This window comes from Lynx canadensis, chromosome D3 (assembly GCF_007474595.2).
Source record: "Lynx canadensis isolate LIC74 chromosome D3, mLynCan4.pri.v2, whole genome shotgun sequence".
NCBI classification, from domain to species: Eukaryota; Metazoa; Chordata; class Mammalia; order Carnivora; family Felidae; genus Lynx; species Lynx canadensis.
In genome coordinates, this window is record NC_044314.2 from 71,355,793 (window position 1) to 71,383,128 (window position 27,336).

Genomic DNA, 27,336 nt, shown 5'->3' on the forward strand with positions numbered 1-27,336 from the left:
TGAATGATGTAATGCTGTGAAACAAACAGGTATATGGTATTGTAATAGGTATACAATAAAAATATTCTCCACCTATCATCAGGTAAGGTTCTGGATTTCCTTTTTTTTAAGTAATTTCTTTCTCTGTTTCATTTGATGTTTCTAGAAAGTGACTGAAATATACCAGTTCAAATTCAAATACACAAAAGAAGGAGCCACTATGGATTTTGACAGGTAGAATCTAATTAATTGTTTAATAAACATGAGAAATAGGATTGAAGTAAACATAATCTTCTTGAAGCCATAGATAGGCCTTATATTTCCTTTGTAACTTCCCCACCGATCCTACAAAAACCCTCTATTATAGAAAGAGACTGTAATAATCATTTAAATTTCTGAAATCTGTGGATGAAATTGGTAAGAGTAGAGTCTTCCTTTGCTTCTTTTCCTCTTCTTATAGGTGATATTAGTGGGGTCTAAAGACAGTCAAGTTTGGTGGTTAATAGTTCCAATTCCTAAGGCAGAGAGACCTAGCTTGGGACACTCTATTATTGGTCTAACTTTGGACAGATTACTCAACCTCCCTAGATGTTAATATTCTCATCTGTACAGTGGAATGAATAATATTTACATCATATGGTTGCTGTGACTATTAAATTACGATGCATAGACAAAACTTGGCCCATGCCTGGCACATTTTAAAAAGCTGTAAATGGTACCTGATGGTAGTGGCAGTGATGGTGGTGGTCCTTGGAGGCAATGGTGGTTGGTGGGTGGCACAGCAGTCGAAATATTAATGAGGCTGTCTACATGTTGTTGATTGAAGAACTCTGTAAGATTCTATCTAGCCACTAATCTAAAGTTTCTCAATTGTTGTGCCAAGATATTGATCTTCTCTGCCCTCAAGATAGCTAGCCTGGGCCTGGAGTAGATGAAATCCCTGAACTATTTGCCTATAGACACAAATATTCTCATCTGCTTGTCCCAGTATGTCATACAAATGTAATTTTCTGTGTGTGTCCCTGTATGGAAAAAAGACTGGAAAGCACTGTATTTTCCTATCAAGTCTAAAGTGCCAAATTAAAAAAAAATTTTTTTTAACGTTTATTTATCTTTGAGACAGAGAGAGACAGAGCATGAACAGGTGAGGGGCAGAGGGAGAGGGAGACACAGAATCCGAAACAGGCTCCAGGCTCTGAGCTGTCAGCCCAGAGCCCGACGCGGGGCTCGAACTCACGGACCGCGAGATCATGACCTGAGCCGAAGTCAGCCGCCCAACCGACCAAGCCACCCAGGCGCCCCTAAAGTGCCAAATTTTAGATACACTAATGGGTTAAAGAGCAAAGACGTGGGTATTTGCTTCAGAGGGTCCCCAGTATAGATGGAGATATTTTATTGAAAAGCAACATTTATTCCTATCCCAGTAACTTGTGGATTCAGAAAGATCTAATTTTGCTGATGAGATAGAATAGAAGTGGAGAGGATGGATGATAGTGAAAAGCCCTGGGTGGTAGAGGGCTCCAAGTCAGGGGAATGAGTGCCCATGAAAGGAATGACTCTGAAGAGAAACGTGGCCTAATTCTCAATTTTTTGTACTATTAGCTCTGTCTTATCATTTACTGCAAGTTTGAGAATTTCTCTCTGAGATTCACTTCCTTAATTATTCCCTTATTTGTAAAACACAGACAGCACTAGGATGTGAAGAGAAAGTAAGTTCTAGGAATGAGAATTAAAATATTAATCATCATAAACTAATATATATATATACATATATATATGTGCATATATATATATATATATATATATGGCATTTGAAAGATTATACACTTTTCATACATATTCTCCCACATTAAACAGTTGCCTTTTACTCTCTAAAATTCAAATGTACTACTGGCAACCAGATTAATCTCTTTTATGAAGGCATATATGCCAAGAGGTGAGCAGTAACACAAATGGCCAAATCTTTCAGCTACTAAGGAGGAGAGAAGGTAATGCATATTACTAGTTTCCTAGAAACTAAAGGTAAACATTTATTTAAATGATTGATCATACAAAATTACCTTATCACCTCTTCCATGGTAAAAATAGCTTCCCTTTTAAAAGAGTGCAAGAGAGTCTTGAGTATGATTTTACATGATATGATTTTATGAATATGATATATACTGAAAGATCCCATAAGCTACATGCTACATGCCCCTTCACTCAGGCTACCTATTTCAAATTGGTTAAATCTTAGTAGACAATATATTCAAAATCAAAAGAGGACCAAATGTATTCACTTAATGTCTGTTTTATGAATTTACATTTCCTCCAGTACTCAATTAAGATTATTTTTCACTATTGAATGCTTACTATGTGAAAGGCATTGTGCAAATATATTGCAGTGATAGTTCTTCCTAGAAACTACTCAAATATGAGACCTATTTGAAAAGAGAATTTTGGAGAGAAATTACAAATATTTAGGGTTAGAAGGTAATTTGGTTCAACTTATTCATTCATTCATCCCACAAATATTTATTGAGTATTTACTGTAGCTGGCACAAAACAGTACTGTGGGCATGAGAAGATACAGCCATGCATAATCTAAAGGGGAACATACAAACAGTTATAAACAGGAGTAATGTATGGGAATTATCAAGAAAAACTTCCTTAAAGAGGTGACACATGAGCTAGCTATCAAAGGATGAATTTAGGAGAGTCAGAAAAAGAAGTGGGAAAAGTACAATATGAGCAAAGTGAGCAGCATGTGCAAAGGCATGTAGATGAAAAGAAACTGAGTAGTAAATGCAGATGAGGTTGGAGGTGAGGGTGTGGCTGGTCATGAAAGGCATTGCACACATACCATTCTTGAATTTGATTGAAAGGTGATAGGTGTAATAGAAGAATTTTAAGCAAGAGTGATATGAGCAGATTTTCCTATAGGTGTGTTGTTGCAGCAGTAATATAGAGAATCTTATTGCGGTGTGGACAAGAAGAAAAGCTAGAAGAATAGATCGCCATTGTTGCAATCCATGTAGGGGAGGGGATGTCTCTGACAGATAACCAGACAGTAGAAAGGCCCAGAGCTGATGACTGATTTTCTATTTGGAGATGTGTAGAGATGTGTAAAAGCTTATCTCACAAGTGAGCTAACTGACCTAGAGTGTCTAAATGACTTGACCCAGGTCATTCAGCTAGTTAGCACAGACCCAATCAAGTCTTCTAATTCTTTTTTTTTTAAATATAATTTATTGTCAAATTGGCTAACATACAGTGTGTACAGTGTGCTCTTGGTTTTGGGAGTAGATTCTTGTGATTCATTGCTTACATACAACACCCAGTGCTCATCCCAACAAGTGCCCTCCTCAATGCCTATCACCCAGAGGTTTGTTCTCTGTATTTGAGAGTCACTTATGGTTTGCCTCCCTCCCTCTCTGTTTGTTAACTATTTTTTTCCCTTCCCTTCCCCCATGGTCTTCTGCTCAAATTCCACATATGAGTGAAAACATATATCTGTCTTTCTCTGTCAAGTCTCCTAATTCTAAATCCACTGTTCTCACTGTTATGTGGTTATTTGTAACTCAAATTTTTAAGAAATCAGGTCATATTTAAAATGCCTTAGGAACTTGCTACCTAAGAAATCCATTGTATATACATTGCAAAAAGTACAATCACTGCTCTAATTTACATTCTACAGATATTCTCAAGTGTCCTGATGTTTACTTTATATTTACTTGATTATATGGTAAAGAGTTTTGTTCTTTTTGAAATAGATTTTCAATATTGTATATGACTGAAAAGTATGCTGTTTTTCTATTTGGCTATAGTAGTAGTACAAGCTTTGAAAGTGGGACAAACAGTGAAGATGTTAAGAAAGCCAGTGTTCTACTGATCCGCAAATTGTACATACTAATGCAGAACCTTGGACCCCTTCCTAATGATGTTATACTTACTATGAAACTCCACTACTATAATGCAGGTAGGTGGAGACCACTAGTCAAATTCCTTCTATTTATTTATGTATTTATTTATGAATTTGTTTACCTATCTGTCTATTTATAGAAAGCATGAGCTGGGGAGGGGCAGAGAGAGAGAATCCCACGCAGGTTCCCACGCTGTCAGCGCAGAGCCTGATGCAGGGCTTGAGCCTACAAAAATGATGAGATCATGACCTGAGCCAAAGTCAGACGCTTACTGGACTGAGTCACCCAGGCGCCCCTAGTCAAATTCCTTTTTTTTTTTTTTTTTATTTTTCATTTTTTTTTTTAAATTTTTTTTTTCAACGTTTTTTATTTATTTTTGGGACAGAGAGAGACAGAGCATGAACGGGGGAGGGGCAGAGAGAGAGGGAGACACAGAATCAGAAACAGGCTCCAGGCTCCGAGCCATCAGCCCAGAGCCTGACGCGGGGCTCGAACTCACGGACCGTGAGATCGTGACCTGGCTGAAGTCGGACGCTTAACCGACTGCGCCACCCAGGCGCCCCTAGTCAAATTCCTTCTTAAGCATTGAAGTAATATTTTATATAGAGAGATTTTGTAAGCATCTGAGAGATCTGTTGCTATACATGAAAGATTAATCTAACTTCTTGATTAAATTGAAACACAGTTTTCTTGGTTTTCTGCCCTTTTCATTTTGCAGTGACTCCTCATGATTACCAACCCCCTGGTTTTAAAGAAGGGGTAAATTCACACTTCCTGCTGTTTGAGGGGGAGCCTGTAAACCTGCAAGTGGGATTGGTCTCCACTGGCTTTCATAGCATGAAAGTAAAAGTCACAACTGAGGCCACCAGAGTGTCTGATTTGGAGAACAATCTCTTTCAGGAGAACAGCACAACTGAGATTGCCCATCAGGGTCTAGACTTTGATGAGGAAGAAGAAGAATGCAGCAATCATGTAAGACAAAGCTTTAGTCAGACTCTGTTGCTTCAGTTAAACATAGCTAACATTTTCCAGTTCCTACACAGGTTATATCACAGTAACAGTCCAATGGAGTATGCCAGGTATAAAACCTAAAACAAAACTAGCTTCTGACCTCAAGGAGTCTTTACTGTAAAAATGTACTGTCTTCAAGAAGGGAATATACTTTGTTAGATGAAATTGTCCATTATGAGGAGAAGAAAAAGACTTTCCAATATATGAATTTTATAAAAGGTACCCATGAATTTCTTTCTTCCATTTATAGGTAACATTTTTAGGATTTAAAAAATATTCTAGGTATTAATTCATACTCACTGGAAGTATAAATAAGTTCTTGATTACTGGGATAATTGAGTGGTCAGAGGTGGTGGAAAAGAAGTTACAGATAATCTCAAGTCAGAGTGAAAACAAAATGCTAGTCAACTGTTGGTTATGTGGACAGAGACAAGCTTTGGGCTAGGTCCCTGGGAAAAGTCAGGGAGCTTGTTTGGAGCCACTGGAGCCAAATAGATAGGACTCAGCCCTTTACCTTCCTACTTTCTCCAGTAGAGACTAGAGTTGAGTACTTGAGAGGGCCCCACTGTGTCCTAGGTAAATCCACACCCTGTCATCTAGATAACAAAGTTTAATGTGTGTCAACATTGTATTAAAAGGATTCTGAGCTAGACATAAAGGGTTTTTAGAATACTTAGTGGGAAGTGATGCTATAAAATCTTTTCAGGAACTATTTTCAGACTAGGATGCTAATTTGTTTGCCTGAGATAGTTTGAGTCTTCCTTAAAGGGATAACTATAGTAAATAACTTTTGAATGTTCTTTCTGATTCTTTAAATCTGGTGTATTTCATATATTGAAAGAGGTCTTATTTCAATTAATATAAATAATATAACCAAACAAGATTTTTTTTCCATCTTTAGTATTTTCACAATGTTATACATGCTAATGGCTTTAGAGTCTGATGCAACTTTCTTCTGAATCTGTTCAAGGAAGATATAGCTAACATAGGCTAGTTTTTAAAAAATAAAGGTTTTTTTTAATATTTATTTACTTCGAGAGACAGAGAGAGAGAGAGAGAGAGAGAGCAAGTGAGCGGGGGAGGAGCAGAGAGAGAGGGAGGGAGAGAGAGAGAGAATCCAAGCAAGCTCTGTGCTGTTAGAGCAGAGCCTGATGTGGGGCTCGATCTCACAAACTGTGAGATCATGACCTGAGCCAAAATCAAGAGTTGATCACCTAACTGACTGAGCCACCCAGGTGCCCCCAAAAAACCAAGGTTAAGAAAAGAATGAACACGATTCAACTGGATTTTTATCTTTCAAAATTAAGAATTTCTTTCTCTTTTACCAATGGAAATGAAACCAGACAACTTGAGAATGAATAATTCAATTGATAGATTAAATAATACATGTGATAACATTTGTCAAGTGTATGTTTAATAGGAACTATATATACAAAGATCAGAATTTTGTGGTAAACTCAGTCAATTCAAGTTCCTTCCTCAGCCAGCCAGTTATATGAAAGGATTTAAGTAAGTCTAGAGAAGAGCTTACTGACAGTTTGTCACTCAGAATTCTGTTTGCTTTTATTTTATTTTATTTTATTTTATTTTATTTTATTTTACTCTTAAAAAATTTTTTTAGGGGTGCCTGGGTGGTTCCGTCAGTTTTGTTTGTGGGTTGTGGGTTTGTGGGTTTGAGCCCCGTGTTGGGCTCTGTGCTGACGGCTCAGAGCCTGAAGCCTGCTTCAGATTCTGTGTCTCCCAGTCTCTCGGCCCCTCCCCTGCTCATGCTCTGTCTCTCTCTGTCTCTCAATAATAAATAAATGTTTAAAAAAAATTTTTTTAATAAAAAAATAAAATAAATTTTTAATGTTTTTTTTTTTTTTGAGAGGGAGAGAGAAAGAGCAAGCAGGGGAGGGGCAGAGAGAGTGGGAGACAAAAATCTGAAGCAGGCTCCAGGCTCCAAGCTGTTAGCACAGAGCCTGACGCAGGGCTCAAACCCATGAACCATGAGATTGTGACCTGAGCTGAAGTCAAACACTTAACCGACTGAGACACCCAGGCACCCCTTATTTTTAATTTTTGAGAGAGAGAGTGCAGGACAGGGGCAGAGGGAAGACAGAATCTTAAGCAGGCTCCACGCCTAGTGTGGAGGGCTTGATCTCACAACCCTGAGAGATTATGACCTGAGCTGAAATTAAGAGTCGGATGCTTGGGGCGCCTGGGTGGCGCAGTCGGTTAAGCGTCCGACTTCAGCCAGGTCACGATCTTGCGGTCCGTGAGTTCGAGCCCCGCGTCGGGCTCTGGGCTGATGGCTCGGAGCCTGGAGCCTGTTTCCGATTCTGTGTGTGTCTCTCTCTGCCCCTCCCCCATTCATGCTCTGTCTCTCTCTGTCCCAAAAAATAAATAAACGTTGAAAAAAAAAAATTAAAAAAAAAAAAAAAAAAAGAGTCAGATGCTTAACTGACTGAACCACACAGGTGGCCCCCCCTTTAACATTCTTAAATCCAAGTGTAACTTACATATGGAAAAACACATCATAATGATATTGCTCAATAAGTATTCACAAACTGAACATCAGGACTGGGATGAGGGTGAAGCAAGCATGGTGAGAGTAAGCACATTCTTAAATTTTGCTCCTTAGGTAACCTGTTTGTCTCACCTTTGTCCCAGCCTACTGAATAAACGTGTGAAATCAAAACCCAATGAAAAACAAAATACTTTGAAGTCTTACTTTGTAGTCATTCAATAAGAATATCTCTATCCTGACTTCTATTAGCATAGATTAGTTTCTCTTGTTTTTAATTTTATAGATGTAGAATCAGAGTATGAGCCATTTGTTCTCTCAACATTATGTTGTGATATTTATCTATATTCTTGCATGTTCTCACTATTCATTCATCTAATGTTGATGGGCATTTAGATAATTTTCTGGTTTTGACTATTATGAATAGTACTGCTCTAAACATTCCGAACATGTTTCTCAATGAAATATGTACATATTTCCGGTGAGAATAGAATGGCTAGGAGCAGATTTGCTGCGTCAAGAATATGTGTGCATTTATTTTTATTTTATTTTATTTTTAAATGTTTATTTATTTTTAAGAGAGAGAGAGAAAGTGTGTGCACATGAGTGGGGGTGGGGCAGAGAGAGGGAGACAGAGGATCCAAATCAGGCTCTATGATGAGAGCAGAGCCCGATGCTGGGCTCAAACTCACAAACGGTGAGATCATGACCTGAGCTGAAGTTGGACGCTTAACCAACTGAGCCACCCAGGTGCCCCTGCATTTAGTTTTAATAGATACTACAAAACAATTTCCAAGGTGATTGTGCTAATTTATATTCCCATCAGCAATGTATGAGAGTTGTGGTTGCTCCACATCCTCACCAACCCTTGGCATTTTCTGTCTTAATTTTAGCCGTTCTGATGGGGTGTGTAGTGGGATGCCACTGTGGTTTTAGTTTATAGTTCCCTGATGACTAATGAAGGTGAGCATCTTTTCATATGTTTATTGACCACGTTGGATATCCTCTTTGGTGAAGTGTCTTTCCAAGTTGTCATTTTTATTTATTGGGCTCTATTGGATCGATCATCTTTCATTTTTACTGATTTGTAGTTCTGCATATATATTCCATGTATAAGTCCTTTATCAGATACATGTATTGTCAGTACCTTTGACTTTATGAGTTGCCTTTTTAGTCTCTTAAGAGTGTGCTGTGGCAAATAGTTTTTTAAAAAACTGTGTGCAGTTTTTTTAAAAAAAAATTTTGTCTATTCGGAAGTTTAGAGATGTTCTCTATGTTCTTCTCTAAAAAGAGGACATAATTACAGAAACAGAAGAGATTTTTCAATTATAAAAGCCCCCCATGAATAACTTTATACTAAAAAATATAAATATAAAATATAACATAAATATAAATACCTTTCTCTCTCCCACCTTCAAATATTTGTATATTTTGGTATGACGTTATTTGTTCTCTGTTCTCTGTTCATGTTTTGTCTGGTTTGGTTTTGTCTCCCTAACTTCAAATTGATCTTTCCATCAATATATAGACATATATATCCTACCAGTGCCTCAAATTCAACATCTCCAAATAGAATTTCAACTTCTGATCAAATATGCTCTTTCTTTCCTCAGGTTCCTTACCTTGGTGTTGTAACCATCATTTTATCAAACAGCCTGACCAGGAATGTGTTCAACTTCTGTGTTCTCACTTCTCACTTCCCTTTGGTTACCATTTCCATCTATTTTGCCTTTGAAATATTTCTCAAGTTTGGCTCTATTGCCATTGTGCTGATTCAGGCTGTCATCCTTGCTTTCTTTGTGACTGACAGCTAATTCTCCTTACTGAGTCTCCCTGATGTCGGCATTGCCTCTCTAATCTGTCTTCTAGAGTACCAGAGAATGAGGGTAGTAAAACTATAATAATCATTTTCAAATATTTCAAGTTCATTTATTTTGTGTAACTTCAACGGGCAGAAGGAGAGACAGGAAATGAAAATCACAGGGGTGAGAGGAGGTTGATTTTGAATCATTAGAAGGAAGAACTTTCTCTTTAAAATTTGAAGGCATTATTATAATGACATTAAGGTAATTTAAAAAGCAATGCAAATCTTCTAACTGCTACCATCTTATCAATAATGTTCATTTTTGTATGTTCCATCACCTCCAGTCTTTTTCCACAGATACCCATATTTGTATATGGTTTTAATCATGGGTTATACATACAATTTGTTTTACTTTTATACTTAACTTTGTAAATATGTCCCACCTTAATCTTCATATTTCTAATTTTAATGAACTTTTGTTTTATATAGGTACTTTACCATTTCCCTACTTTTAAACATTTAGGTTAGTTCTTGATTTTGCTATTATAAATAGTGTTATAATAAATACTTTTGTATGTATGACAGAATTTTCCTTGTTTTTTAAGGATATGGTATCAGGAGTGAAATTTACAGAGTCTGAAATTTCCACAGCTCTTTAATGAGTATTACCAAATCATTTTCTAGGAGCTTGCCAGCTTCTCTACCTCCTCAGGATAGATTTTCTAATAATGACAATTGTTTAATAAACCTGACTGTCTTGAGAAAGGTGAACTCTTGTCGCCAGCTGTGTTCATACACACACACACACACACACACACACACACACACACACACACACACTGTGTTCAAAATAGAGTATAGATGATGGTCTCCAGGGTGTTGCAAGAGAAAAATCATGATTTAGGGGAAAAGTTAAACTTATTTGACCTCTGAGATCCCTTTCATGCTAAGATTCTCTGGGATGTTTTTTGAATTCCTATCAAGAGCAATACCTTGCTGAGCATTGTAAAGAAGACAAAAGCGTACAAAATATATTTTCTACATTTGGTAACTCTGGCTGAAGAGACAACACCTACATAATATAATGGCAAATAATAATGGAGAGTATATGAATGATAGAAATAATATTAACTAACAACAGAGCATTGTTCTCGGGGCTTTACATGTATTGTCACTTTTAATCTTCCCAGTTATTTTATGAAGTAGAGTCTATTATTACCCTGCAATGAGGAAACAGACTTAGAGAAGTTAGCACAAGACTGCATACACAGTGAATAAGTAGCAGGGCCACAATTCAGATCAAGGCAATTTGACTCCAAAGCCTGTGCTGTTATGATACAGAAATAAAGATAAATTGGCACTGTGTGGGAAGGTTTCATTGAATTGGTGATTTTATGGATGAATTATATTTTAATTGGCAGATTTTAAGGCAGAGGACGTTCCAAACAAGTTGAAAAGTACAGTATAGTAGAGAACTTCTGTCTCCATGACTTGTAATTCCAATACTGAACTTTCCATACCTTTCCCTGTATTCTATGTCTTTGCTACAATCTCTACTTTTAGTAACCTCTAACTCAAAGATTTTTTTTTTTTTTTACGTTTCTTTATTTTTGAGAGGCAGAGAGAGACAGAGCACGAATGGGAGAGGGGCAGAGATAGAGGAAGATGCAGAATCTGAAGCAGGCTCCAGGCTCCGAGCTGTCAGCTCAGAGCCAGATGAGGGGCTCGAACCCATGAACTGTGAGATCATGATGAGCCAAAGGCAGATGCTCAACTAACTGACAGAGCCACCCAGGCACCCCTCTAACTTAAAGATTTTTCAGAACTTTCTTAAATCATAAAATTTTCTTTTAAAATAGAAAATCTACAGGGCGCCTGGGTGGCGCAGTCGGTTAAGCGTCCGACTTCAGCCAGGTCACGATCTCGCGGTCCGTGAGTTCGAGCCCCGCGTCAGGCTCTGGGCCGATGGCTCGGAGCCTGGAGCCTGTTTCCGATTCTGTGTCTCCCTCTCTCTCTGCCCCTCCCCCGTTCATGCTCTGTCTCTCTCTGTCCCAAAAATAAATAAAAAACGTTGAAAAAAAAATTAAAAAAAAATAAATAAAATAGAAAATCTACAAAATTTTGATCAAATAGCTTATACTGCTTTTTCACCAGTCATCTATAGTAAAGAAGCAATTTAACATATGATCTTGTTGTGAGACTACTATAAGATGGAAAAAAATTTCTTTCACACAATTTTCTTTTTCATCTTATTCCTTATCTCAGTCACAGAAAAAGAAATATGAAGAATTTTCATCAGTAGTTGAAATTATTCAATATTTGAATAGTACAAATATTCATTTTCTGGTATGATCGATCCTTAAGATCCAAGGAACAATGTAAAAGTGAGATTGTAATTTGGCAGTAAATTCAGAAATGATAAAAGCACACAGGTTTGAAATTTAAAAATTTTTTAAGTTATAAGAACTCTTTTTTTTTTTAATTTTTAAATGTTTATTTATTTTTGAGATAGCATGCACACACACAAGCAGGGAAAGGGCAGAGAGAGGAAGACAGGATCCAAAGTGGCCTCCATGCTGACAGCAGAGAGCCCAATGTGAGGCTCAAACCCACAGAGCCAGGAGATCATGACCTGAGCTGAAGTTGGACGCTTAACTGACCAAGCCACCCAGGTGTCTCAAGTTATAAGAACTCGTAAAACCTAACTCCATTTGGAAAATAGAACACAGAGCCCAGAAGGAATCCTAGAACAAAACAGGGTTACATAGAACTGTCTGGAAAACCCCATCCTAAATGTGTCCTTATCATTTTATCTACCTCTGCAACACCTTCAGGATAGGTCTTCTTTCCTAATAGTGATGGTTTGGGCTTAATATCTAGCTAGTAAGGGCACACAAACACAATGGCACCTCCTAGTATACTGGGAAGTTGGGCCTGTTTTCTCTGTTGTAGTTAATTGGACAGATAACAATAGATCTATATACTAGACAGAAAACCCTGGACAGGTTTCTTTAAAGAACTCGCTATCTTGTGACAATCAACACATGTTCTGGAATTGGATATGGAATCTTATTTAAATTTTATGCTGTTTAAATGATGAGGGAAAAGTACTTCTTTCTAATAGAGTACTAAAATACTTTCTAATAATTAACTCAGGCTCCTTAAAGGATTCTAGTAATTACTGACATGTACAGACAGCTATAAAAAAAATGGAGGGCTGGGGCGCCTGGGTGGCTCAGTCTGTTAAGCCTCCAACTTTGGCTCAGGTCATGATCCCATGGTTTGTGAGTTCGAGCCCCGCGTTGGGCTCTGTGCTGACAGCTCGGAGCCTGGAAACTGCTTCATATTCTCTGTCTCCCTCTGCTCTCTCTGCCCCTCCCCTGCTTGTGCTCTCTCTCTCTCAAAAATAAATACATATTTTTAAAAATGGAGGGCTAATGTTGCCCACATCTACTTTAAAGACTGATGGTCCCAGTTTATTAAACCATTATAGCTATTTTAGAATTCATATTTGTATCAATTTTTAATTTTTTTTTCAACGTTTATTTATTTTTGGGACAGAGAGAGACAGAGCATGAATGGGGGAGGGGCAGAGAGAGAGGGAGACACAGAATTGGAAACAGGCTCCAGGCTCTGAGCCATCAGCCCAGAGCCCGACGTGGGGCTCGAACTCACGGACCGCGAGATCGTGACCTGGCTGAAGTCGGACGCTTAACCGACTGCGCCACCCAGGCGCCCCTGTATCAATTTTTTAGATAGGGGCCCATATGCTATAATTTTCTAATTTTCCAAGCTCCTTATGAGTCTTTGTACCTCCATGTTAGAAAGAATTGTTAGATATTCTGTACATATCTTTCTCTAGGCCTTTCCTTTGTACCTAGTAATCTTGATCCAGCATGGTATATTTTTCTCATCTGTGACACATTAATTTAACTGATGGATAAATAATTCATACAAATGATGTTTTTTTAATTTGAGCTAAAGACAGAATTTTTAAGAATATAACAGCCACAAGTATTTCTTAAAAACCAATTCAATAGTTTATCATTTTATTTAGTTACAATGAACATTTTTGGATGCATTTTATTCCTGCATGAAGCCCATTTTTTACCCTTTTATACTAACACATTTGATTAGTGAAAATGATTTGTTTTTGAGAAATTATAATGTAAATTACATTAGCATCAAAGTAAATGGTACCATTTAAGTGTGGACTAGAAAGATATTTTCTGAATTCCTTAGAATTTCTTTGTATTCCAGCTAGTGAATTGAAATGAGAGCCTTTTCATTCAGAATATATTTTTTCCTACTAAACTCTAAACTGAAGTTTTGCATTTTTGAGGTATAGTCTGGTGGTTTTCATAGCATCACATCTCATGAACATATATGCTTTATTTGATACAATGTAGTGTTGGCAAGGATATCTTAGATTCTTGGAAATGGAGTTGATTATTGAAAACGTTGGAGAAGGCACATTATCTACAGAAAATATTCAGACTTAAAAACCACACATCATTCTCTATCATGGAGCTATAGTCCTTTCCACAAAGTTTCTTTTTGTCAAATAGGAACATTTTTTCAATTAATTTTTGTTTTATGTTATAGAATGTAAATGTTATCCTCTATTAACCATGCAAGGAGGAATGAAAGTTGGTTGAATTTCCCACAGCCCTATAAGTCATTTCTTTTTTTTTATATGAATCATTCTATAACCTATCAGAGAATTATTTCTAATGGGAAGAGCCACACTAATTATCTGTTATGTTTCACTTACATAAAGAAATAAGTATATTGATATTTATTATAGCAGAAGAAAAGTTGAGTATAGTGAGTAACCTTAGGTAGGAGCAATTTGAATGTACTATTATTAAATCCTAGCAGTAAAATAAATAAGTTTTGTTTAAAAAAAAAAAAAAGGCGGTGGTGGGGGAGTGGGGCTCCTGGGTGGCTCTGTCAGTTAAGAGTCCAATTCTTGATTTTGGCTCAAGTCATGATCTCACCATTCGTGGCATCAAGTCCCATGTTGGGCTCCATGCTGGAGCCTGCTTGGGATTCTCTCTCTCTCTGTCTCTCTCTCCCCCTCTCTCTCTGCCCCTCTCCCCTCAAAGTAAATAAGTAAACTTTATTTTAAAAAAGGGAGTAAGACTTAGAAATGTTCTGTTTAAAAAAAGATACTTGTGAGGGGCGCCTGGGTGGCTCAATTTGTTGAGCATCCAACTTCGGCTCAGCTCATGATCTCATAGTTCATGAGTTCAAGCCCTGCATTGGGCTTGCTGCTGTTAGTGCGGAGCTTGCTTTGGATGCTCTGTCCCCCTCTCTGCCCCTCCCCCGCTCATATTTTCTCTGTCTCAAAAATAAATAAACACAAAAAAAGATTCTTGTGGGGCGCCTGGGTGGCTCAGTTGGTTAAGCATCCAACTCTTGATTTCGGCTTAGATCATGATCTTGGCAGTTCATGAGTTGTAGCCCAGTGTCAGGCTCTGTGCTAACAGTGCGGAGCCTGCCTGGGATTCTCTCTCTCCTCTGCCCCTTTCCTGCTTTCTCTCTTTCAAAATACATAAATAAACCTAAAAAAAAAGATACTTCTAATAGTCTGAAATAATACATGTTATCATACTAAAATCATTAAACTAAAACGAATATTGGGTTCTATTTAAATTAGGATTTTTTTTTCTCTTCTTGTAAGTGGCCTGAGGTGATCTCTGAAAATGGTTTGCTATTCACTTGATCCAGAAAACTCTAAAAATCATGCAAATCAGGAGGCTCAAATCTTCATGTTCACTTTAAGAACACACGTGAAACTGCCCAGGCCATCAAGGATATGCATATCTGAAAATCACCAAGTATCTGAAAGATATCACTTTGCAGAAGCAATGTGTGCCATTCAGTCACTATAATGGTGGAGTTGGTAGGTGTACCCAGGCCAAACAGTGGGATTGGACACAGAGTCAGTGGCCCAAAAAGAGTGGTGAATTTTTACTGTAGACAGTAATGCTGAACTTAAAGGTTTAGATGTAGATTCTCTGGTCATTGAGCATATCCAGGTGAACAAAGCCCCCAAGATATGGCATAGAACTTACAGGGCTCATAGTCAAGTTAACCCATACATGAGCTTTCCCTGCCACACTGAGATGATCCTTACTGAAAAAGAGCAGATTTTTCCTAAACCTGAAGAAGAGGTTGCATAGAAGAAAAAGATATCCCAGAAGAAACTCAAGAAACAAAAATTTATGGTCCAAGAGTAAACTGCATAACATAAATGCAAATAAAAGTAAAAAAAAAAATTAGGGTTTTTTTCAAAGTGAAGACTTTGTTGAGATTAGTTAATTGTACATTGGAAAAAAATAATAATGTTACTTAATTATCTAGAACTATATTCAGTTGGCCAATTTTTCTAATACTTTTTATATGTGCTTCTAGTTTTCCATTTGAAGCCAAATTGTCTATTGGTAAACAGAAAAGATTATGGTTTATAACAAATCCAGGCATCATAGGGAGAATAATTCTTTTAGCATTTATATTAGGATCTCAAAACTGAGATCGAAGACTTCAGAAGACTGGTGCTTCAGATAGTGGTAAAGAAGAACTAGAAACAGAAGTTATATGTATATACTTTATGGAGCCAAGACCTCAAATTAGCTTCTTCCTGCATGATGGAGGGATCCTCCCTTGATAACCAAAATTAGAACAAGAAGAAACTTTATAGCTAATGACACATTTTTGATATTTAAACAAGTCTACATGAAGCTCATTGTGAAGAAAGTTGAAAGTAATATTCTAAAGTATTCTAGTTGTAAGCTATCAACATTTATTCAGTCAGCAGATTTATATGAAGCCTATCATGTGTGAGTCATCATACAAAGGTAGTGTGCACAAAGATAAACCAAATCCCTGATTCAAAACTGTTTAGGAAAATAAAACAAAAAAATAGCTGTGTTTTTTAAAATACATTTTTAGAGAGAGAGCAAGCAAGGGAGAGAGAGAATCTTTTTTAAAAAAATATTTATTTTTAAGAGAGAGGCAGAGAGAGACAGAGAATCTGAAGCAGGCTCGGAGCTGTCAGCCCAGAGCCCAACTTGGGCCCCAAACCCACGAACCATGAGCTCATGACCTGAGCTGAAGTCGGACACTTAACTGACTGAGCCACCTAGGCACCCTGAGAGAGAGGGAGAGAGAGTGAGAAAAGAAATCTTAAGCAGGCTTCAAGCTCAGTGTGGAGCCTAACTTGGGGCTCAATCCCATGCCCCTAGGATCATGACCTGAGCCGAAATTGAGAGTCAGATGCTCAACCACTGAGCAACCCAGGTGCTCCCAAATAGCTGTTATATAAATAATATCACCATTCAGTACGTGCCCACAAAGAGCTATATATACATGGTTTCAATTAATCCCAACAACAACTTTGCATAACATTTTACGGCTGAAGAAATGAAAGTTCATAGACATTAAGTAGCATGTCTAAGTTTGCCAGATTACAAATCATCAGAATCAGTATTTGAATCTAGGCGTCTCTGGCTTCAAAGCTCATACTCAATCCATTAAATCTTATATTCATTCATATGGGAGAGAGTGTGAAAAATCCCACAGGACAGCAAAAATCCAATAGAATGATCAAATTCCACTTTTAGTCATGAAGAAATAATGTTAACAGACTTGCTGTCTTGCTGTGAACAGCTAGGGAACTAGGAAAAATATGTGAAGCAACTATTTTCAGATTTTAAACAGAAAATACAGAACTGTGATCCCTGAGAGAAGAAAAGCAGGATGAGCCTTAAAATTGGCCTGTCAGGAGGTACTCTGGGGACCACCACCACCACAGACAGGGGGAAAACAAGCAGAACATGACCATCTTGCTGAGTTGAAGAAACAGATTAGAGTTTGAGAAAGCTGAAGTAGTTGGGGACAGAATATCAGAAGGAAGGGACCTATACAGAGAAAGAGCTCCAGAAGTTGGCATCGGGGTCCCCTGAGTCTTTGGTTGAGTATTCAGCGTCTCAAGTGTGGTTAGAAATTCTTTAAGTTTGGACAAAGAAATCTGTTGGGGAGTGTTCTCCCCATTCGTAAGCTAGACCATTCCTAGAGTTGTCACAGCGCTGGGAAATATTCACAAAGTTACCGGTTACATGGACAGACCTTGTTGAAAACCCAGAATATTCAGTAGGGACTCCAGATAGGTTACACCTTAGCAGTAGAACTAAACCAACCCTTTATTGAAGTCCTCCAAATTCAATCTTATTAATAGCTTAAAAACAAGCCTTGAAAGGATCTGGCTTACTTGCCTGCCAAAATAAAATTCAACACTTTTTAGGGGAAAACAACCAAGTCCAAACACTCAACTATGTACAATTCTTATTGTCCAGAATCCAGTAAAACTTTATTGACATATAAAGCAGAATGAAATTTTTTTAAGTAGTATCTATGCCCAACGTGGGGCTCGAACTCACAATGCCAAGATCAGGAGTCACATGCTCTACTGACTGAGTCAGCCAGGTGCCCCCAGCAAATGGACCCATAACCAGTGAATATCAATCAGTAGATGGGGCACCTGGGTGGCTCAGTTGGTTAAGCGTCCGACTCTTGATTTTGGCTCAGGTCATGATCTCACAAATCGTGAGATTGAGCCCCACATTGGGCTTTGCGGTGACAGCATGAAGCCTGCTTGGGATTCTCCCTCACTCTCTGTCGCTGCCAGTCCCCCATGCACACTTTCTCTCTCTCCGACCCACCCCCACTTGTCATGCACTCTCTCTCTCAAAATAAATAAATAAACATTAAAAAAAATCAGTCAGTAGAAGCAGACCCAGAAATGTCAGCAATGATAAATTTAGTAAATAAAGACTTTAAAACAGCTATTATACCAAGTGCAGTGATAACCTATGTTTGCACAAAAACATGTATACAGATGTTTACAGTGGCTTTATTTGTAATCTTCAAAAACTGGACAATTCAAATGTTTCTTTTTTTTTTTAATTTTTTTTTCAACGTTTATTTATTTTTGGGACAGAGAGAGACAGAGCATGAACGGGGGAGGGGCAGAGAGAGAGGGAGACACAGAATCGGAAACAGGCTCCAGGCTCTGAGCCATCAGCCCAGAGCCTGACGCAGGGCTCGAACTCACGGACCGCGAGATCGTGACCTGGCTGGAGTCGGACGCCCAACCGACTGCGCCACCCAGGCGCCCCTCAAATGTTTCTTAATGGGGTAATGGATAAACTTAAAAGGAAACAAGCTGCGAATACATGCAACAACGTGGATCAATTGCAAATGCATTATGCTGAGTGGAAGAAGCCAGAATCAAGACTACATATTGTATGATTCTGTTTACACATTTTTCTCTTTTTAATATATATTTATTTATTTTGAGAGAGAGAGAGAGAGAGAGAGAAAGAGAGAGAATGCTTATAAGTGGGGAAGGGGCAAAGAAAGAGGGAGAGAGAGAATCCCAAGCAGTCTTTGCACTGACAGAGTGCATGCAACTCAGGACTCAATCTCACAACCATGAGATTATGACCTGAGCCAAAATCAGAAGTCAGATGCTTAACTGACTGAGACAACCAGGGACCCCTACAACATTTTTATTTCTTTAACAACTTTATTGACATATAATTCATATACTATGCAATTTGCCCATTTAAAGTGTATGATTGAATGGTCTTTAGTATTTACACAAAATTGTGCAACCATTGCCACAATCTTAGAACATTTTCATCACCTTAAAAAGAAACCCCAAGCCCTTTAGTTATCACCTCCATATTTCCCCATTTCTCCTTTCCCTCAAGTCTTGAGCAACCAGTAATATATTTTCTGACTTTATAGATTTGCCTATTCTGGATATTTCATATAAATGGAGTTGTACAGTGTGTAGTATTTTGTGACTGGCTTCTTTCACTTAGCATTATGTCTTCCAGTTTCATCTATGTTGTAGCATGTATAAGTACAATAAAACCTTGATTTGTGAGCATAATTTGTTCCAGAAACATGCTTAGAATCCAAAGCACTTGTATATCAAAGCAAATTTACCCATAAGAAATAATGGAAACTCAGATGATTCACTTCACAACCCAAAAATATTCATGTAAAAATGATTACAATACTATACTATAATACAAAATAATAAATAAAATACAAAATATAAAAAAAAACAAATTAACCTGCACTTACCTTTGAAAACCTTCGTGGTTAGTGTGAGGGAGACAAGAAAAGAGGAGAGTTATTGTGTAAGGCGACTTTTACTATCACTAATGGAATCACTGCTGTCTATTGGCTCAATGAAATCTTTTTCTTTTAGTGCAACTTTATTAAGGAACCTATCCAATGATACTTACTTTTGCCTCCTTTTGAAGATTTTGTGGAAATGTGACATTGCATTGATGATCATCCACAATCCCGTAGCAAGAGAGAGAAGGACCGTTGATTCAATTGTGATCATGTGATGTCGGCATCATGTACTGCTCATATTGCAAGACATCACTCATTTTTCAAGTTAAAATGTATTATAAATGTTTGCTTGTCTTGCGGAACACTCACAGAACAAGTTACTTGCAATCCAAGGTTTTACTGTACTTCATTCCTTTTTTGTGGCTGAATACTATTCCATTGTAGGGATATACCACATATTGTTTATCCATTCATTATTGATGGACATTGGGTTGTTTATACCTTTTGACTGTTATGAATAATGCCACTATAGACATTAATGTACAAGTTCTTTTTGAACACCTATTTTCAATTCTCTTTGGTATGTACCTAAGAGTGCCATTCCTGGGTGATATGGTAACTCTATGTTTAATTATTTGAACTCCAAAACTGTCTTGTAAAGTGTCTGCATCATTTTACAATCCCACCAGCAGTGTATAAGAGTTCCAATTTTCCCTTTTTTCACCAACCCTTATCATCTTACTTTTTGATTCTAGCCATTCTAACGGGTGTGAAGTAAGTGGTATATTATTGTGGTTTTGATTTGCATTTTTTAAAGTTTATTTGTTTATTTTGAGAGAGAGAAAGAGCCAGTGAGGGAGGCACAGAGAGAGAGGGAGCCAGTGTAGAACCTGATGTGGGGCTCGAACTCATGAACTGTGAGATCATGACCTGAACCAAAATCAAGAGTCAGATGCTCAACCAGCTGAACCACCCAGGTGCCCTTGATTTGCATTTTTTAGTGACAGATGTCAAGCATATTTTCATGTGCTTATTGCTCATTTATATATCTTCCATGGAGAAATGTTTATTCAGATTTTTTGCTCACTTTAAAGTTAGATTGCTTGTCTTTTTATTGTTGAGGTGTAAGAATTATTTATTTTTTTCTGGGTCTAATTTCTTATCAGATATGTGACCTGCAAATATTTTCTCCCATTCTATGGGTTGTCTTTTCATTTTCTTGATGATGTCCTTTGAAACACAAATAGGTTTTAATTTTGATCTAGTCCAAATTATCCATTTTTATTTTATTGCTTATGCTCATGCTTCGTGTGTGTGTGTGTGTGTGTGTGTGTGTGTGTGTGTGTGTGTGAGAGAGAGAGAGAGAGAGAGAGAGAGAGAGACAGAGACAGACACAGACACAGAGAGAGAGAGAGAGAGAGACAGAGAGATCTAAGAATTCTTTAACAAATCCTAAGTCATGACGATTTACGTCTGTATATTTACTTCTTAGAGTTTATGGTTTTAGTTTTTACATTTAGATCTTTGATTCATTTCAACTTCATTTTTTATATATGGTATGAAGTAAGGATCTGACCTTTGTTTGTATGTGGATATCTGGTTGTCCCAACACCATTTATTCAAAAAGACTACTCTTTCCTTCTGAAATGGCCCTATTGCTCTTGTCAAAAATCAGTTTGACCATAGATACATGGCTTTATTTTTGGACTCTCAACTATATTCCATTAGTCTGTACAGCTGTCTTTGTGCCATTACCACACTGTCTTAATAACCATTATTTTGTAGTAAGTTTTCAATCAGGTATTCTCCTAATTCATTCTTTTTTTCAAGATTGTTTTGGCTAATCTGAGTCCTTTGCAATTTCATATGAATTTTAGAATCATTTAAATTTTCAAATCAGAAATTTGTCAATTTCCACAAAGAAGTCAGTTGGGATTCACATACAGAATTCATTGATCTCTAGATCAATTTGGGGATTATTGACAACAATACTAACTAAACCTTTTGCTCCATGAACATGGAATATTTTCCATTTATTTAGATTTTCTTTAATTTCTTTCAGGAATGTTTGTAGTTTTCAGAGGATAAGTTTTATATTTGTTTTGTTAAATTCATTCCTAAGTATTTTATTCTTTTTATGCTATTGTGTGTATAATTGGTTTTTCTTCGTTTTTTGTATTGTTCATTGCAAGTATATAGAAATGCAGTTGAATTTTGTATTTGTATCCTGCAACATTGCTATGATGGTTAATTTTATGTGTCAAGGGTATTTGGAGGGTGTTTTATGACAAAATTAGCATTTAAATCAGGGAACTTTGAGTAAGCAGACTGACCTTCATAATGTGAGTGGGCCTCATCCAATCAGTTGAAGGCCTGAATAGAACAAAAATATCCTCCCCAAGCAAGAGAGAATTCTCCAACAGACTGCCTTCAGACTTCATTTGTACTATAGGCTCTCCTGGGTCTGCAAGTTGCTGGCCTTTTGACTAAAATTGCTTCATTGGCTTTGCTGGGTCTCAAGACTGCCAGCCCATAGGGCAGATTTTAGACTTGCCAGACAGACTCCATAGTCGTATGAGCCAACTTCTTATAATAAATCTCTCTGTATACGTATACACATCCTATTCTACATTTTTCTGGAGAAGTCCTAATATTCTTGCTGAACTTGTTAGTTTTAATAGTAGTGGATTCCTTAAGATTTTCTCTGTATAAGATCAAGTCATACAAATAGATAACACTTTACTTCATTCTTTCTAACTTGGATCCTTTTCTATCTTTTCCTTATCTAATTGCTCTGGCTAGAATTTCCATTACAGTGTTGAATACAAGTGGTGAGTGTGGACATCTTTGGTTTGTTCCTGATCTTAAGGGTAAAGCATCCAATCTTTCACCATTAGGTATGTTATGGACTATGATTTTTTTTGTAGATGGCTCTATATTGAATGAGTTCCCTTCTATTCCTAATTTCTTGAGTGTTGTTGTTGTTTTTAAAGTTTTATTTATTTAAGTAATCTCTACACCCAAAGTGGGGCTTAAACTCAACAACCCCAAGATCAAGAGTCACATGCTCTTCCCACTGAGCCAGCCAGGTGCCCCATAGGGTTTTTTTGTTTGTTTGTTTTAATCATGAAAAGGTGTTAGATTTTGTTAAATGCTTTTTCTGCATCTATTGAGATGATCGTGTGATTTTTGTTTTTTATTCTTTTGATATGATGTATTACATTAGTTGATTTTCAGATATTAAACTAAGCTTGCATTTCTGAGATAAATTCCACTTGATCATGGGTAAATATATATTTTATGTTCTTAGGTTTGGTTTGCTAATATTTTGTTGATGATTTTTATGTTCATATGTATAAGAGATATTAATCTGTAGTTTTCTTCTTTTTAAAAATATTTTTTTAATGTTATTTTTGAGACAGAGAGAGACAGAGCATGAGCAGAGGAAGGGTAGAGAGAGAGGGAGACACAGAATCCAAAGCAGGTTCTAGGCTCTGAGCTGTCAGCACAGATCCCAGTGCAGGGCTCGAACTCACAAACTGTGAGATCATGACCTGAGCATAAGTCGGATGCTTAACCGACTGAGCCACCCAGGTGCCCCTAGTTTTCTTCTTTTTTAGAAAAAAATTAATGTTTATTTATTTTTAAGAGAGAGACAGAGACAGAGTGTGAGTGGGGGAGGGGCAGAGAGAGAGGGTGACACAGAATCTGAAGCAGGCTCCAGGCTCTGAGCTGTCAGCACAGAGCCCACTGCGGGGGCTTGAATTCGTGAACCATGAGATCATGACCGGAGCTGAAGTCGGACGCTCAACTGACTGAGCCATCAGTCGCCCCTGTAATTTTCTTTTCTCATGATGTCTTTCTCTGTTTTGGTATCAGGGTAACACTGGCCTCATAAAATGAGTTGGGAAGTGTTCACTCCTGCTTTTTAAAGTTTGTGAAGAGCTGGTATTCTTTAAATGTTTGGTAGAATTATGTGGTGAGACTATCTGGGGCTGAGCTTTCCTTTGTAGGTTCGTTCGTTCGTTCCTTCCTTCCTTCCTTCTTTCCTTCCTTCTTTCCTTTCCTTTCCTTTCCTTTCCTTTCCTTTCCTTTCCTTTCCTTTCCTTTCCTTTCCTTTTCTTTCTTCCATTAATTTAATCTCTTCACTTGATCTCACGGTTTGTGAGTTAAGAGCCCTGCTTTGGGCTCTGCGTTGACAGCTCAGAGCCTGGAGCCTGCTTCAGATTCTGTCTCTGTCTCTGTCTCTGTCTCTGTCTCTCTCTCTGCCCCTCCCCCATTCATGCACTCTCTCTCTCAAAAATAGATAAACATTAAAAAAAATTTTTTTAATGAAACTAGTAGAAAACAAGGAATAGAAAGGAACATCCTCAACCTTTTAAAAGATATTTACAAAGAACCTAAAAGTAACATCATACTTAATGGTGAAAGACTAAACACTTTGCACCTAAGGTAGAGAATGAAACAAGATATCAACTCTTACCATTTCCATTGTGCATTATACTAGAGGTCCTAGTCAGTGAATTAAGGTAAGCATAAGAAATAAAAGGTATACACATTGGAAAGGAAGAAATAAAACTGAATTTCTTTGAAAATGACATGATTACATACATAGAAAATTTCAGGAAATATGTAAGAAAGATACTACCAGGATCGCAGGGGCACCTGGGTGGTTCAGTTGGTCGAACATCGGACTCTTGATCTCAGGTTCAAGAAGAGTTCAAGCCCTACACTTGGTGTGGAGCCTACTTAAAAAGAAAGACTAGTGTCTTTCAGGATTAATAACATGAATTTAACAAGGTCACAGGATATAGGCTCAATACATAGAAATCTATTTTATTTCTCTATTCTGTCAATGATAAATTAGAAGTGAAATTTACAATGCCATTTACAGTAGTATAAAAATTCAAAATACTTAGAGCTGAAATAATAAGACATATGCCAAGACCTGTACAATAAAAACCATAAAACACTGCTGAGAAAAATTAAAGAAGACCTAAATAAATAAAGAAATTTACCATGTTCATGGATTGGAAAACTTGATTAAGATGTCACTTTTACCTCAACTGATCCATACATTCAATGAAGTCCCAGTCAAAATTCCACAGGTCACTTTTGTAGAAATTGACCTGAGTCTAAAATTAGCTGAGTCTAAAATTTAAATGGAAATGCAAAGGACCTAGAAAAGCCATAAAACTTATGAAGAAGAACAAAGTTGGAGAACTTACTCTATCAGATATCAAGACTGTAAAAATACACTAAACAAAGTAGGGTGGCATTGTGGTGAAGATAAATGTTTTTCCATTTGTGTCTTCTTCAATTTCTTTCATAAGTTTTCTATAGTGTTCAGCATAAAGATCTTTTACCTCTTTGGTTAGGTTTATTCCTAGGTATTTTATGGTTCTTGGTGTAATTGTAAATGGGATCGATTTTTTTATTTCTCTTTCTGTTGCTTCATTGTTGGTGTATAGAAATGCAACTGATTTCTGTGCATTGATTTTGTATCCTGCGACTTTGCTGAATTCATGTATCAGTTCTAGCAGCTTTTTGGTAGAATCTCCCATGTAGAGTAGACTCATGTCATCTGAGAAAAGTGAAAGTTTGACTTCTTCTTTGCCAATTTGGATACCTTTTATTTCATTTTGTTGTCTGATTGCTGAAGCTAAGACTTCAAACACTATGTTAAAAACAGTGATGAGAGTGGACATCCCTGTCATGTTCCTGATCTCAGGCACAAAGCTCTCAGTTTTTCCCCTTGAGGATGATTTTAGCTGTGGGCTTTACATATATTGCTTTTATGATGTTAAGGTGTGTTCCTTCTATCCTGACTTTCTTGAGGATTTTTATTAAGAAAGGATGCTGTATTTTGTCAAATGCTTTTTCTGCATCTATTGATGGGATCATATGGTGAAATAAGTCAATCAGAGAAAGATATCATATGTTTTCACTCATATGTGGAACTTGAGAAACTTAACAGGAGACCATGGGGGAAGGGAAGGAGGAAAAATAGTTTCAAACACAGAGGGAGGCAAACCATAAGAGCTCTTAAATACAAAGAACAAACTGAGGGTTGATAGTGGGGGTGGGGGAGAGGGGAAAATGGGTGATGGGCACTGAGGAGGGCACTTGTTGGGATGAGCACTGGGTGTTATATGTAAGCGATGAATCAAGGGAATCTACCCCTGAAACCAAGAGCACACGGTATACACTGTATATTAGCTAACTTGACAATAAGTTATATTAAAAAAATAAATAAATGTTAGATAGAATTCACCTATGGGGGAAAAATAAACATGAAAAACACTTCATAATACCAAAAAACTACTACAAAATTATATTTTAAAGATTTAAATCTAAGTAGTCTCAGGAAGAGAATATAAACTCATAATTTTCCACTTGGAAATAAATACATCAGCTGGGTAGGCTGCTGGGTATAATAATGACATCTGAAAATATTTGCATGTTTTAAAACTTCTCACTCATACTCTATCTTCAGAATATTGCAGTCTCAATTTAGGAAAAAAAGTATTGGTAGAGGATAGTTTGAAAGTCCAAAAGATACTTCCTGTTAGTTTACAGGAACACAACAGAGAAATCAAATTCCTCCACTTGGGTTTGGATGCTTTGTGTCATAATCCCTGACTTTGTTCAAAAGCAAGATTTTAAACTTCTCAGTTAGGGGGGGAGGAAAATTTAAGTGAAGTTGGTGTAACCATTAAGTAGAAAAAAGCCTTTACATGATCCTCATTATCCCCCTAGTTAAAAGTCTTTTTCCTTCCTCTCCTTACCAAATTTTTCACAAGATGCTTCCATTTACTGCACCCTCCTTACCTGTTCTTTGGCTCAGAAAGCTGGTCACTTCACTCATCTTCACTTTCCTAACTACTCTCTTCAGAATAAATAATGACTTTTTAATTAATAGCTCTCACAGTCTTTACTCCTTTTTTTCATTCTTCTTGATCTATTTTACCATATTACCTATTTATTTTTTTTAAATACTCTTCTTATTTCTGTGATATTATACTGTTCTCATTCTTTGCATCTGTCTGACCTGTCATCCATTTCTCTGTCACTTTTGTTCCTCCCCCCACCCCTAATTGCAAGCAAACTCCAACATCTCCAGTGTCTTTGACCATATACTTTTCAAGCTCTACATACTTTCCTTTGGAGGATTTATCCCATCTCTGGCTTCAAGCAACACATGCATGCTATTAACTCCCAAATGTCTTATCTAGGGTCCTCTTGCCCCAGAACTTTAACTTTCTATTGGGAATTTCCACTTTGATGTCCCACCATTGTGTCAAATCCAGTGTGCTAGTCTTTTTTTTTTTAATGTTTATTTTTATTTTTGAGAGGGGGGGCAGGACAGAGGATCCAAAGCGGGCTCTGCACTAACAGCAGCAAGCTGGATGTGGGGCTCAAACCCATGAACCGCAAGATTATGACCTGAGCCAAAGTGGGACGCTCAACGCTCAACCCTCAACTGACTGAGCAACCCAGGTGCCCCCAGTATGCTTGTCTTTTTATTCACCACTGCCCTCCTGTTTTCACATCTGGAATGAATTTTCCTACCCAGTTTCCCTGCCTCTCTGCATCAACTCTATTCTTTCAATGTCTTAAGTTCAGAATTTTGAAATCATTTTTCTTATTTAGTCAGGTATCAAAATTCCCCCAAGCTTCCCTTTCTGGTCTGATTTTACTGCCAAAACTTGAGTCTCTTGCATTTGAATTGCTGCCACAGCCTCCTGCACTTTCCTGCATACCACTGCCAGTCTAATCTTCTTTATAACTTTCATCATATCACTTCCCTAATTAAAATATCTCCTGACTTCTGTTTCCTACTACATCAAGTTAACACACCTCTACCTGGCTTTCAGGTTGCTCATAATCTGGCTCCACTTTACATCTTGTTTCCCACTGTTACCCAATATGTTCCCCTTCCTTGAGTTGGATCAGTTTTCTCACTGTCACAAACA

The 27,336-nt window shown here is 37.4% G+C and overlaps 1 protein-coding gene and 1 pseudogene across 6 annotated transcripts in view; both read left to right on the plus strand.

The window, feature by feature from the left end:
• The window catches only part of HORMAD2 (HORMA domain containing 2), an 83,730-nt gene that overhangs the window by 31,568 nt on the left and 24,826 nt on the right, over positions 1-27,336 (plus strand). For 3 of the 6 annotated variants that reach the window (XM_030336853.1, XM_032595408.1, XM_032595409.1), the window contains 3 exons: positions 146-213; positions 3,786-3,937; positions 4,600-5,114. In XM_030336853.1, coding sequence (XP_030192713.1) covers positions 146-213; positions 3,786-3,937; positions 4,600-4,973 — 594 coding nt within the window. In that variant the 3' untranslated portion in view covers positions 4,974-5,114. Of the gene's footprint in view, positions 1-145; positions 214-3,785; positions 3,938-4,599; positions 5,115-27,336 lie in introns of those variants that run through there. The other 3 variants (XM_032595410.1, XM_030336852.1, XM_032595407.1) reach the window with 3 other exon arrangements.
• LOC115528614 lies at positions 14,911-15,480 on the plus strand (annotated as a pseudogene).